General features: G+C 50.2%; 5 protein-coding genes across 5 annotated transcripts; 3 read left to right on the top strand and 2 right to left on the bottom strand.

Annotated features, from left to right (window-relative positions):
* Positions 1-145: 145 nt before the first annotated feature.
* On the top strand, positions 146-2,543 carry N7481_001983 (RIX1/PELP1 family protein; the record flags this gene model as incomplete). The annotated part of the gene is made up of 3 exons (XM_057261202.1): positions 146-196; positions 219-479; positions 558-2,543. The coding sequence occupies 3 exons, from the start codon at positions 146-148 to the stop codon at positions 2,541-2,543; spliced, it is 2,298 nt and encodes a 765-aa protein (XP_057126134.1).
* Positions 2,544-2,710: 167 nt separating this feature from the next.
* On the bottom strand, positions 2,711-4,280 carry N7481_001982 (wax synthase family protein; the record flags this gene model as incomplete). The annotated part of the gene is made up of 2 exons (XM_057261201.1): positions 2,711-3,649; positions 3,705-4,280. The coding sequence occupies 2 exons, from the start codon at positions 4,278-4,280 to the stop codon at positions 2,711-2,713; spliced, it is 1,515 nt and encodes a 504-aa protein (XP_057126133.1).
* A 465-nt stretch (positions 4,281-4,745) lies between these two features.
* Positions 4,746-7,677, top strand: N7481_001981 (DEAD/DEAH box helicase; the record flags this gene model as incomplete). Its single annotated transcript, XM_057261200.1, has 3 exons — positions 4,746-5,034; positions 5,108-5,295; positions 5,356-7,677. The coding sequence occupies 3 exons, from the start codon at positions 4,746-4,748 to the stop codon at positions 7,675-7,677; spliced, it is 2,799 nt and encodes a 932-aa protein (XP_057126132.1).
* A 2,761-nt stretch (positions 7,678-10,438) lies between these two features.
* On the top strand, positions 10,439-12,120 carry N7481_001980 (uncharacterized protein; the record flags this gene model as incomplete). Its single annotated transcript, XM_057261199.1, has 5 exons — positions 10,439-10,567; positions 10,651-10,912; positions 10,979-11,170; positions 11,247-11,638; positions 11,701-12,120. The coding sequence occupies 5 exons, from the start codon at positions 10,439-10,441 to the stop codon at positions 12,118-12,120; spliced, it is 1,395 nt and encodes a 464-aa protein (XP_057126131.1).
* Positions 12,121-12,491: 371 nt separating this feature from the next.
* N7481_001979 (fungal specific transcription factor domain-containing protein) lies at positions 12,492-13,964 on the bottom strand (the record flags this gene model as incomplete). The annotated part of the gene is made up of 3 exons (XM_057261198.1): positions 12,492-12,677; positions 12,733-13,443; positions 13,500-13,964. 3 exons carry the CDS (start codon positions 13,962-13,964, stop codon positions 12,492-12,494), a joined length of 1,362 nt encoding a protein of 453 aa, XP_057126130.1.
* Between the last annotated feature and the right edge of the window lie 65 nt (positions 13,965-14,029).

Below are 14,029 nucleotides of genomic sequence, written 5' to 3'. Positions count from 1 at the left end.
CAAGCTTTACTCTTTTTGCCAAGCCTCGAGCCGTCAGGAAAAAAAAGTTGCCGATAAGCATTTCACTTGTGACATTTGCGCTGACACTTGCACTTCGCCTTCCTATACAGTCACTGTCGCTGTGATTTCACAGCTGCCCAGTGCAATGACCTCCACTACTTTGCGTGCCATTACGCACCGCCTGACCGCCACCCCTGTCGACCAATTGCCCTCTATAGCCTCGTTTCTTGCGACTTCTCTGGGTGATTGCGCAGAACTGCTGTCTGCCCCCCCAAAATCAAAAGCCTGGCAAATCCGATTCCGATAATGCTGTCCAAATTCACAAATTGAAGACCCGCCTGGCAAGTCTGCTGCAGGATCGCACTGTCGAGGGCCGATGGACCGCGGTGGTCTTGGTGAAGGCAACTGTTGAAGCGGGACAATGGGAAATCCTGCGAGGATATGAGCCCATTGTTCGTGGCTTGATTGGCATTCTGGCAGTATGTAATAACATGATATGCGATCTCGACTATTGCTGGTTCAATTGGCTAATTCCTATCTTTTCCTTTTCTTTTTAGAAACCAGATCCGATCTCCACGAGAAAGATGTGCATCATTACGTTGACTCGCATCTTCCACCTCACCTACCAGTATCCGACTCTTGTTCGAGAGATTACAACCCCTCACCTGCCAGCGTTTGTTACTGCTGCCTTGAACCTCGTCTCAACAATTGTGAAACTGCCCTCTGGATCGAGCCGGAAACCCAAGCCCAACACACCCTTTTTGGAAATTGTTCTCCATGCGATCTTGGAATTGGTTCCTCGTCACCCGACTATTTTCCGTCCCTTCGGTACCCAGCTTCGCACCCTCCTCACGGAGATCCTTGGTGCCTCCTCGCCTGCGTATTACCCAGAGCCAGTGGTTGACGTCGCAGAGCAGCTGTTTGCTTCGCTCTATAAATGCGCACCCAAGGATAAATCTAGCTCTGGCTGGAGCAATGACTGCCGCTCCACAGTTGTGTCGATCCACAACGCAGTGGATCACGTTTTCCGCGCCGTGGTGGAACAATGGGAGTCTGTAGACGGGTCCTTGGTTCCAACAAAACAGAACTATAGCAAAGAGGCCGGCAACGATCGTCCTGATGCTCTTGGATTGCCGAGTTGGAAGGGCATTCACACTGGAACTGACAGGATCATCACACTTCTGAGAATTCTCTCTGGATTTATCTCCATGCCATCCACATCTAGTGTGGCTCTCCCCTTGGGCTCAATTCTCGATTTGACATCGAGACTAACTTCGGTGATTGTTCCGGCAAACGGTCAATCCTCCAATGGCGCGCAGGCCAACCCCGAGATTAGCCGGGAGGAGCGAGAACAACTCTGGGCCGAGCTGCCTCGCATCCATATTGGTGCCATGGAGCTGCTTGCACAGGTTGTTAACGTTCTCGAGACTAGCACTACTTCTATCACGCAGTCTATGTTGGAGCAAGCCAATTGGGTCTTCCGACACGAAAGGTTTAGCAAGGATGTTCGCTCAACTACTTATGACTTGCTCCAGTCCTTGGTGTCTGTGAACGGGCCTGCCATGCCGAAGCAGAGCGTATCTTCCATTGCCAATGTTCTGCGCTCCTGCTGCCATGACCTTCTCCCCACATCTGGGGAATCTGGCTCGCAAGCCAAGTCCCAATCTGATTCCAAATCGAAGTCGAAGGCTGGCCCAGGAACGACAAATGCCGACTCTTTCCTGAACCCCAACCTTATTACCCTTCAAGTTTCTCCTGGTTCCAGCTTGTCGAAGATCGAAAAGACTGCCTCTAATCTGCTCCAGGCCGCCCTTGCGTCCGTTCCGTCCGAGCTTCTTGCGGCGTCACTTCGGGCTGAGATTGACCGTACGATCATCTTGACTGCGGATAAGGACGCGATGCTTGCCAGCGTTCTCAACCCAATCCCAGCCGCCAAGGGTCGCGGGGCTGGCGCTAGCCTCATGCCGTTCTTGGTTCGCAGCTATTCCGATCAAATGGAGGTCGAGGCTCTGGTGCGCCCCAGAATGCCAGTCCTGATGACTGCGCTGGAACTTGATGCATACGCTGAGAATGAAGAAGACGAGGAAGCCGAGGAGATGGACACTGAAACCTTTGATGCCACGCCTTCAACCTCCGAGTTTCTGAAGGCTCCCCGCGTTGAGGCTCCCAAACCTGAGCCGACACCAGCAGTCCCATCAGTGCACAAACGCACATATGCCGAGGAATCAACCCTCCAATCGACTGGATTCGCTGTGGAATCTGAGAAGCAACCAGTGCAGGCTAAAAAGGCGCGATTTGAGACAACTGTCACCGCTGACTCCGCCGAATCGCCTTCTGGACAGACGCAGCCCGTTACCGTTACCCAAGTGTCTACTTCTTCGCATGAGCAGCCTCAGTTCAAGACCCAGGTCTCAACCGTTTCAACAACCTCACAGTCTGCTGCGGATCCGGCTGACGATGAGAGTGATGGTGAGCTACCCACCTTGAACATGGACTCCGATACAGATGAAGATGAAGACGACGATGTCGCCATGGAAGGCTAAGTAATCTGTAAATGTATATATCTCTCTGCGAAAATATTTTTGGACGATGTACCTCCAAGGCCCCGTTTATGATGTTTCCTTGAACCTTGAACACGTTTCTTATAGACCTGGAGTTTGATCAAAACTTGAATAGACCGAAAAGCCCGAATATATATTGTCTAGGACCTTTATAGCACTCGAATTCCACTGCCCCAATATGTACCATCGCTCCAGTAACGAAACCACGCCCCTTCCCAGCACCACCAGCCCGAGCCTTTGGCAAGTCCCAATCCACGAAGTGGGCTCAGTGGAATGGGCTCTATTAACCACAATCCACCCCTGGCAAAGTCGTCTGCTATGCGGGCTCCTGAAAACAACAACCAGGATAAAACAAAAATTGCATTTCCAGCCCTCCGAAGATTTTTCGGGGGTGTAGGAAGCGAGAGCTTCGGAAAAACCACCGTCTTGAAAATATATTCCCCAATGACTCCGACGCTTTGCATAAAAAAGAACAGGAATGGCCCGGAGAAGGGACGGGTAGCAGTGAACTGGGTATAGCTGCCACAGGCATGTATGAAACCACTAAGCGAGAACGAAACGACGATATGAATGATGCGTTTTAGCTGCACATTCTGTGCCAAATTAGTTGGAAGAAGTGACAAAATCCATCCAGCGGTCATTGTGAAACCGTGGCGGAAGAGCTGGTGCCACCAACGTCCCCAGCAGCCAGCGAGTCCGTGGTCTAGAAGAGGCTCAAGAAATGGCCCAAAGGAGTCTGCATATAGCCAAGATGCATCAAGGGGAGATGCCGCCAGTTTTCTGGATGCGTTGGGGAAAGCAAGAGACAGCCCAAGGAAAACAATGGGGCTCAATGAGGTTACAAAGTTCAAGGCAACATAAACGCCCATAGCGCTGATAAAAACATGGTAGAAACGAATAAGAATAGGAAATTGCTCGAAATAGGAGAGTGGAAACGGTGGTGAATATGTAATGGCCGATCCTCGAAAGAAGGGGTCTCGCATCATGACCGCTTTCAAACAGTCCAGAAGGAGGTAAGATACCAGAAATGTGCGGAACGCATGTCTGAGACGACGGTTCGCACTGGGATATGTAGAATCATTCTCTGCCTGGAACTTGAATTTATTGGAGCCAAATCCAGTATGTAGTTGGGAATGCACGGACCGAGGAAGTGGTCCTAAGATGAGGAGCCCGCCAGTTCCACTCGGGTCCTCGCAAGTTGAAGAGCAAACCTGCGCACCACCCAAGACGATGGGATAGATTACGAGGATAGGGCTGCCATTGGAACATCTCCCGTTCCCTGTCTTTGTCCTTGGGCTTGGACTGGACATGCGCAGATGTATTCAAAGTCGCCACCTTTGTTGATCCACTCTCGGCAGTAGTCGTGCGTTCAATGCGTTGAAAATCCTTCTCGATGTCGGTGAATACTAATATTCCGGCACTCCATATGAGTGACCATGCGGCGATAAGTCCAATCATGTAGCCATTGCCACCCAAGTGAGCGCGGCGGCTTTGAAGAATCTGAAGGGCAATACCCAAGCTTAGGGCAAAGATGGCGGATCGAATATATCTGCCGCCCCGGTGGCGGGGTACAATCAGACCAAGCAATGGTAGAAGGCTGAAGATCACAGCTTGATAGAGGAAAACCGGCTTGAAAATTCCCTGTTGCAGTAGTGCCTCGAGTTCCACCCCATGCTGTCGGACAAGATCCCTATAGGAACCATTACGTGGATCAGCCATACGGATAATGCGCCACTAGCACGGTAGCTTGACTCCCTTGGGAAGCGCTAAGCAGATAAGCAATATGGACTCATTCGTCGATGGCAAAGAATGTAAAAACCGCGACTGAATTTTATGATTGAAAGTGACGCCAACACCCAAGATGGAATCCAGAGAAATGTTCAAATTCCTGAGTAAGAAGTTGCTTTGTCGCCATCGAGGCTGCATCAATGGGGAGTGAGAATCACATGACCACGTGTTTCGCGACACACGAGGCTTCCTGATTGGGACTAGCCGATTCCGTCACCTCCACATATTCACGTCCACATCTCTAGTGGAATCTCCTGATCGTCCCCTCATCCTCTAATTATTCAATTTCCTGGATTGATGTTTAGTTATCAATTTTACTCTTCAGCTTCACTTGAGCTTCGGCTCGAGTTCATTATCGGACAAGATTTCTCACCGCGTGTGTAAAATACGTCGATCATGCCCCGGCGAACTAGCAAACGCAATGCCGATGCAGCTGGATTGACGGTGGCTGGGCTTGAAGAAGGATCAGATCGCGTGTCTCAAGCCAGCCGGAAAAGTTCATTCTCAACACCATCTGATTCTAGCACTGGTCAGAAGGTTGACCCACCGGCAGACTATATCGACCTGACCGCGGACTATATCCCCCTGACACAGGTGGCCGGTGCCGACGAAGAGGATGCTGCCGCAGAAGAAGTCGTGCAAGACAGCCAAGATGATACAGCTACATCCAACTTTGAGATTTATGGTACGCCATGGTCCAAATATCCCCTATTATCATGCATTATAATCACTGGGACAGAACTAAAGTATCCGGATAGGTATTTGTCCCACTTCAATTGTGGGTGTACGCTTCTACCGAGGGCATGCTACTAAGGGTGAGCATGTTGTCTTGAAACGAGAACCTACAAACCCCTATGACCGCAATGCCATCCGTGTCGACAATGTCATGGGTGCTCAGATCGGCCATATCGGACGAGGAGTGGCTGAAAAGCTTGCAAAGTACATGGTAGGTTGAACGCAACAAAACAGACAACGGAAATCAATTCCTTTATTCACAAGGATATAGGACCCCAAGAAGATTGTTGTAGAGGCTGTGCTTACCGGTACCATCGGGGCTTACACCTGTCCGATGAATTTGAAGATCTACGGCCCCGATGACCCCACCGTGGCACCGGACTTGAAAATGCAATTGAAGCTGGATAATCTGATACCTCGCGGAACTGACCTCGCAGAGCGCGAAAAGAAGAAGCGAGAGAAGCAACTAGAAAAAGAACGGAAAGAGGAAGCGAAGAAGGCTCGTGCCATGGCCCTCAGTAAAGCTGCACAAGGCTGGCAGGCCAACGAAGACTCGCAATTTGCCAATCTATCAACTCCGGGAGGAGTCGGTGAAGGCGAAGAAAGCCTCGAGGAACTGTTCAGCCAGAGCAAGTTCTTCAACCCAAGAGAGATCGGCCAGGTCGTGGAAACATTTGGACAGAAGGAGCTTGACCTGGCTAAGATGCCAATGGCAGACACGCCAACAGCCCTCTCTACGACATTGCTTCCATATCAGCGACAAGGATTGGCATGGATGATCAACCATGAATCGCCTACCTTGCCAGCTCCTGGATCGGATGCTATTGTACAGCTATGGAAGCGTGATGCGAACAACTTCACCAACATTGCGACCAACTTCTCGACCACCACGGCGCCACCGCTGGCCAGTGGTGGTATTCTAGCCGATGACATGGGTCTCGGCAAGACAATCCAGATTATCTCGCTTATTTTAGCCAACCCGAAACCACTAAACCCCAAGTCTAGTAAGACAACTTTGATCATCGCTCCTGTCGGGGTGATGAGCAACTGGAGGAACCAAATTCACGACCACACCCGAAGTGAGAATGCGCCAAGTGTTCTGATTTACCATGGCACTGGCAAAAAGGAAGCTGGGAACCTGGCGAACTACGACGTTGTGATCACAAGCTACGGTGCACTCTCCATGGAATTCAAAGCGGATGCCAAAAAGCCACCTGCTAAAGGTATCTTTTCTCTTCACTGGCGCCGCGTGGTTCTCGATGAAGGCCACACGATCCGCAACCCCCGAAGCAAGGCATCGCTTGCAGCGTGCGGCCTGCGTGTGGACTCCCGTTGGACTTTGACTGGAACGCCGATCATCAACACTCTTAAGGATCTTTACTCGCAGATCCGCTTTTTGAAGCTATCCGGTGGACTGGACGATTTCAGCGTGTTCAACAGTGTATTGATCCGCCCCCTAATGAGCGGCATGCCCGAGGCACGTCTGCTTCTCGAGGCCCTTATGGCAACGGTCTGTCTTCGTCGTACCAAAACCATGAAGTTTGTGGACATTCGCCTCCCGGAGATGACATCCCGAATTCTTCGAGTCAAATTCCATCCCCACGAGCAGGAAAAATATGGCGCTTTACAAAAGGAAGCCAAGGGCGCACTGATGGAATTCAAGGACAAGCAAGGCACCTATTCGCACCTTCTGGAGGTGCTTCTACGTCTCCGTCAGGTTTGCAACCACTGGGCTCTCTGCAAAGATCGAATTGATGCCCTTATGAACACGCTGGAGCAGAATAAGGTTGTGCCTCTTACAGATGAGAACATTGCGGCCTTGCGCGATATGCTTCAGCTTCAAATCGAAAGCCAAGAAGTGTGCGCCATCTGCTTGGACAACCTGGAAGAGCCCGTCATAACCGCATGTGCTCACTCATTCTGCCGTGGCTGCATTGAACAAGTCATCGAGCGCCAGCACAAGTGTCCACTGTGCCGGGCCGATCTGAAAGACAATACAATCTTGGTATCCCCCGCCGTTGAGCTAGGCGAAGATTCCTCGAACGCCGTTGCAGATCCCAACCAACCAAGCAGTAAGATTGAAGCGCTTATCAAAGTGTTGACTGCAAAGGGACAGGCACCTGGTACGAAAACGGTGGTCTTCAGCCAATGGACTTCTTTCCTCAATCTCATCGAACCTCAACTGGAGCAGCGTGGGATCAGATTCGTCCGAATCGATGGCAGCATGCCTTCCATCAAGCGAGACAACTCCATCAATGTGTTTTCCAACGATCCTTCCTGTGTCGTTCTTCTCGCAAGTCTCAATGTATGCAGTGTCGGTCTCAACCTCGTTGCTGCGAATCAAGCCATTCTATGCGACAGCTGGTGGGCCCCAGCAATCGAAGACCAGGCAGTTGACCGAGTCTACCGCCTGGGACAAAAGCGAGAGACGACGGTGTGGCGATTGGTAATGGAGGACAGTGTCGAAGAACGTGTGATACAGGTACAGGAGCGCAAGCGTGCCTTGATGTCGGCCGCGTTCCGCGAAACTGGCAAGAAGAAGGCCGAGGATAGAGCTACACGTGTGGCTGATCTGGAGAACTTGCTGGTGTGATCACATCGAGAGGGCGTTCGAGGGTTTCTATCGGTGGTGACTATGGGGCGTCTGGTGGCAGTTATGCCAGCGTGGAGTGTTTCTGATACCCAATCTTCTGCATTTCGATTCTTAGGGTAGGGTAGGGTAGGGTAGGGTGGTTCCGGGATTTCTTTTCTGTGTATTCTTAGACTCACAAGTCACGAAAATAATCTAAAGGTTTTGCTTTGAATGGGTGTTATACTGCCAGTCTGCAATGTACTAGTAGGCTCTTGATTGTAAGGTTGGTGAGAAAACCAATGGCATTTGGCCTCGGGCATCCATCCTGCCCCCAAGTTGCATGCATGGGCTATAGGTCTTCCCAGTGCATCAAAAAAGAGATAACACCCTTTACGGAGTACGGTCAGTCTTCTAATCATAATACGAAACGATTATCAACGGAATCCACCATGGACGGTCCAAATAGGGGGCGAAGGGCAAAGGGCCGAAACGGGGCAATCTCGCCCAGAAACTCAAAACACTTGCGTATCACTCAACAAAAAAGAGATTCAGAGATCGAGAAATTCACTCATTCCATTTCGCCTTCCTATCTTACCTTGATAGTATATACTCATGAAAATAGGAAGGCTTCTCCGTTAGGGTTTAGTGGCGTCCATACTCTCTTTCTGCCTGCCTTTCTCGAAAGCCTAGAAACAAGGCCGGCCACACGGTCCATTGGCATGATCCTACCCGGCACGGTCCGCCTATTTATAAAGAGACGACTAAAAACACTACAAGGGGGAAGAAAAGAGGCAAAAGATCGAAGGTGAGCCCATCGGATCACCGAACGGGCCAGCCGGTCCAGAAACCAGACGGACCGGCTCCCTTCCCGGAGCAGGGGGTATTTATGAAAAGAGTTGGACGAGAAAGAAGGGTTCGGGAAGATCTCGTACTCTAAGATGAACTTAGAATATACTCGTGCCCCAACGGGCCAACTCAGTCAGTCGATTCCGACCGGGAGCGGTAAAGTTTACGTTTACTCACTCGCCACGCCGAGAGGCTGGGCAACTATGGATCAGGTAACTAGTTAAGGACCATCTGGCTCAGTGACTAACTACCCCTGAAAGGTTTAGTGAGCGAGGCGAGACGGTAGGGGGGCAAAGGGGTGGGGATTGGCCAATTAGTCGATGACGCCGAGTCAAACATGCGCCGAGACGAATCAGATTTGTGGCGTGATCAGCCACCAAGAGGATCTGAAGAGGCGTGCGAGTTTAACTCCCGCGAGGCGTTGTACCCCAATTTTTTCCAGCCGCACTGGGGATGGGGTTCAGCGGAAAAGTGTCTGGCCAGATCTCCGCACATCAAGGTTGTAGGTATGTACGAGGTAAAGGATGGAGTGTACGGAGTAGACTACGGATACATTATGGTGGGTTTGTCCACTTTGCACGTGTGGACCGTCTGATGTGATGTGCATCAGGAACGTCATGCACGAGATGGAGACGGCGGCACGATTGTGCTACATCGGCCGGTGTCCGCATTTGCTGAGAGTCCCCTTGACAACATCGGGGGGAGAAGAGGGGCGGAATTTCTGGGCGGAAGGAGGAAACCCGAATGATGTCTCACGATCGGTTTGACCGTGGCTTGTCGCTCAGTGGAGTGCATTGGGCATCACAACAAACGTCTGAGCATCTCGCTTGGGTCGGGGCAACGGCAACCGTGTCATTTGTGTTCTTTGGGATGACCATCACCTGCCTTCGGAAAGAAATGACCATTGAGATTCAGTCATGTTGTCATGCCGTCATGTATTCCGAGCGGTATTGACTAGCCGGCCAAAAAGCCTCTCTTTCGTTGTACATAGCCCCCTGCCAGACGGGCCGTGGTATATGGCGAATGGGCAAGCTTCAGCGGTGGGAAAGTGATGCCTATCGAAGGACTTGGGACTGGGGGGGGGGGGGGCGGGCGCACCAGAGTGGACTTAACAGGCTAATGATGGCAAGTTGTGGTGGCACCCCCGTAGTAAAGTGGAGGCCACCTTCCTAAAGGACGATGGCCTCACAGAATGGTGTTGCACATCAGGGTGGAATGGCCCGAGGTGATTGAGGGATTTTAGGGGGCGACGTAAGAATGGAGGGTTCCCCACACTCAAAAAAGTGGGTTTGCTGGACGGTCCGTTGGCTGGAATGCGGGGAGGCAAAATCGGGGAAATCTGGGGGGAGGTTGACCCACAGTAACACGAGTTAGAGAGAGGGAGAGAGAAGAAGCGAAAAGAAAAGAAAACAAAGGGGACAAAGGGAAGTGAAAGAGAGAGAGGGAGGGAGGAAAAAACAAGCAAAAGAGGCACCAAAGTGTATGCAAAACATGTCAGCCCCAATCAGTCGAGATAAGACTGACTCCCTGCCGTAAAAGGCTGGGGCTTATCTGGGCGGGCGGCAGTACCAAGATAACACTAACCCTAAAGAACTCAAGAGACTAAGATAACCAATTAACCACAACCGGCTCCCTTCCCGGTGCAACCAACCTTCTTATTGGATCTTCCCTTTACTTTCCCCCATTAAGGCCATCCTGCACATTGAAACCGTGGACTGACCCAGTCCTAGACTATTCCTAACTAGGTCTAGTCCCCTCCTGCAAGGCAAGGTTATGGAACCTGAGAATCATTGAAATATGTTACTTCAACCCTCCCCCAATTCTCTTTTTCTTCTCAGTCAGACCTTCTCTTCAATCGATCCTCTTCATTCCGATTCTTGTTGTTTTTTCTTCTTCTTCTTTTTTAATCCCGTTTAAATCATATGCCTTGGCAATCATGTTAGACGAAAAGAAAAATTTCGATGAGCCTCTAGAGCCGGTTCCCACCCATCTAGGCGAGGTCCAAGAAGGCGCTCACGATGCTGTCTTCGGTGAAATAACTGGCGAAGGGCCTAATTATCGAAATGTATGTCATGCTTGATTTTTTTCCTATTTATCTTTCCCCCCTTTTGATCATCAGTCGCTAACACTATTTCTGAATCGCAATAGGTCGGATGGTTAGGTACCTCGGTCCTCATGATGAAAACCCAAATCGGACTGGGTGTTCTCTCTATCCCCGTCGCCTTCAACTCCTTAGGAGTTATACCCGGTGTGATCGTTCTCTGCGCCATTGCGGGAATCACAACATGGTCCGATTTCATTATCGGTACCTTCAAACTACGACATCGTGAAGTCTACGGTATTGACGATGTGGGAGAGTTGCTATTTGGCAAGGCGGGGCGAATTGTTCTGGGAACTGCCTTTTGTCTCTGTAAGTGTGGGATTCGATGCCTATTTCGGTTGGGAAAAGTTTCCTAATTTTGGTGATTTGATACAGGGTGGATCTTCGTGGCTGGTTCGGGAATGCTGGGCATCTCCATCAGTCTCAACGCCATCTCCTCCCACGCCGTCTGTACCGCCGTCTATGTGGTCATCGCCTTTATCGTGTGTTTTATCCTGGGAAGCATCCAGACTCTCGGGCGCATCTCGTGGATCGCCTGGCTAGGTCTAGTTTGTATCCTCACGTCGAGTAAGCTCTCCCCTTATCCTTTTCCCCTGCTGATTTCAATGTATCAAACACGGAATCTAACATGATATCTCTCCAGTCTTGATCGTTACCGTCGCCGTGGGCATTCAAGATCGCCCAGCTGCCGCGCCTAAAGATGCCGTTTGGGTTCCCGACTACAAGATTGTCGCCAACCCTTCCTTCACTGATGCCATCACCGCCGTATCAACCATCGTCTTCGCTTATGCCGGCACCCCGGCTTTCTTCTCCCTTGCATCTGAGATGCGCGAGCCTAAGCATTTCAACAAAGCCTTGATTCTCTGCCAATCCGTCGTGACTGTCTTCTACCTTGCTATTGGAATCGTTATCTACTATTACTGCGGATCATACGTCTCCTCTCCCGCCCTTGGCTCTGCCGGTCCGATGGTGAAGAAGGTCAGCTATGGATTTGCTCTTCCTGGTCTGCTAGCCAGTACTCTACTTTTCATCCACGTGAGTCTACCTTACACACTTTGACCCCCCTTACCTCTCGACCTCAACTAATCACCTCCCAGATCACCGGTAAATACATTTTCGTCCGTATCCTCCAAGGTTCCCGCCACCTCACATCCAACACCCTAACCCACTGGGTCGTCTGGCTCTCATGTACTTTCGGCGTCGGTCTGGCTGCCTACATCATCGCCAGCGCCATCCCTGTCTTCAGCGACCTTGTCTCCCTTGTTGGCGCCTTGCTTGGAACTCCCATGTGCTTCCAGCCAATGGCCGGCATGTGGCTGTACGACAACTGGAGCAAGGGCAATGTTCACAGATCAGCCCGGTGGTATGCCATGGTCGCCTGGTGCGCCTTTGTCATCATCGCCGGAACCTTCTTGATGATCGGAGGTACTTACGGATCGGTTGTTAGCATTATTAAGAGCTACAATGAGACGGGTGGCTCGGCGGCCTGGTCTTGTGCCGATAACTCTTCTAGCTAGATGCTATATTAGATATGAATGTACGATTTATTACCTATTCAAGAGCCCAAGGCGATGAGAAAAGACATGTAGTATTGGCGACCGCGCTTATAAAAGAAGACGAGGCAAACCTAGGGCTATCTAAAAACGCGCACGCGGCCGCCTGGTTATGTGCCTCATTACATGACATCGATCCGGCCATCTTTTCCAATATTTACTGGATGGTTAATTTGCTTGAACATTCTACTCTTTGGTCTAAATGGAGGACTTCACCGCTGAGCTGTAACGGTATTAGAAAGGCACTATCACGGAACAAATCGAGTCATTTTCCTAGCTCAAATAATTACATGAATTAAGATAGAGTAAGCTCAAATAGCTAAAGCCAAAACCAGTCAGGTTAAGCTAATCTTCCAATCTCCTAACATTAACATTGCGTGCTCCCAGGGAAACCGAAATTTCTGCGTCTCGTTGTGTCCCTCGTTCGCAATTACACTCCTTTGGCGCTTCCTTTCGTCTTGTACAGACAGATCCTGCTGTCTCCAAACCATTTCAATGACTTCCATAGCAGGTGCGACATTCTAAAATAATCAGTCATTTTCTTTCGGGAACGGGTATACTGCAGCAGGTACATACCCCGAAGCGATGAATGCCTTCTACCTCATCAAAAAATTGCATCACTGTGATCCTTTCCTCTTCCCCGGAAGCACAGCATCCTGCTAAGAAGAGGGGCCATAGCGGCAGTACAGCGGTCCGCATCATGTTTGCTTTTTTCTCCAGCATCAGATTCAGAATTAATTTGACATAATGAGTCTTTTCTTGTGTTCCGGTTGGCTGTTGACGTAGATTGTTTGTTGAGGCCGATTTTGTAGAACAGATTTCTTGTAGAAGAAGGAGAGCTCCCAATCTATTTGCTTCGGCGATTGCAGCGCACTCTGTGTTTGGATCATCACACTGCGATGGTAGGATTTGATCAAGCCCTTCGAGACTTTTTCTTAGTCTCGACGCTGCTGTGCTGAGGGTACATTTTCGGTCGTCGGCATGGTTCCATGCTAGTTCAGCAATTTGGTTGATCAAGAGAAGCAGCGAATGGCTGAATCCCATGTATGGGTCAATCGTGTCGGAGTTTCCAAGTAAGCTGACTGGAAGAGGCGGTGACTGACATGGTAAGTCGTTGATTCGAAATGAAGTCCGCGCAAGAACAAGGTGGAAAGCAAAATAGCGGTCAAAGAAGCTCGCCAGATCTTGGCTGTGAGGTGAGCGGCCAGGACGCCTTTGTCGCGTTCTGCTCAGATCCTGGAACCCGGTCAAATGTGTGACCCATGAAGGCCGGCTGCTATCTGAAACCTGAGGCTGTGTCAGTAAACGATTGGAATATTCGGCATAAAAGAATTAGATCCTACATCGAACCAACATAGCATAAGAACGAGTCCGAGCATTTCATCCAGTTCTTTCTCTGCCCATGAATCATGCGACAAAAGATTTCGAAGATGGCTTAAAGCACGATGATGATGCTCCAATGCAGGGAGTCTGTATCTTGGATCGGATAATTTTAGCGTATTGGCGGCAATGGCGAGAGTCGCGTGGTAGAGAGCTTGAGACTCGAGAGCCATGGGAAGGATTAGGTAGCGATATGGATTATATAGAGCGTTATCCACCAGTGTAGAACTGCTGCAAATGGTCTGCTCGAAATATGACATGAGAATAGGGTCGAATTTCGATCTTCCATGGCAGGGGATTGTGCCTAGCGATAGTCCTAGCGATTCATGTCGTGATTTTTGTTCTGCGCTGCTGCTTTTCATCCAGTCGCCATCGAAATGAAATTCAAGGTCCTGAGTGGTGGTATTCAAAAAATGCCATGTCCGCATGCAATTTTTTCCTCGTTTTAATAATCGTGTATCCCCATCTTTCAAGATCAACCCCTGCCTCGTAC

The sequence above is a fragment of the Penicillium waksmanii genome (assembly GCF_028829765.1).
Source record: "Penicillium waksmanii strain IBT 27052 chromosome Unknown utg000002l:1.0-3326099.0:1.0-3328782.0, whole genome shotgun sequence".
NCBI classification, from domain to species: domain Eukaryota; kingdom Fungi; phylum Ascomycota; class Eurotiomycetes; order Eurotiales; family Aspergillaceae; genus Penicillium; species Penicillium waksmanii.
The sequence above is the reverse complement of the archived record's forward strand: the minus strand, read 5'-3'. Positions and strand labels throughout refer to the sequence as shown.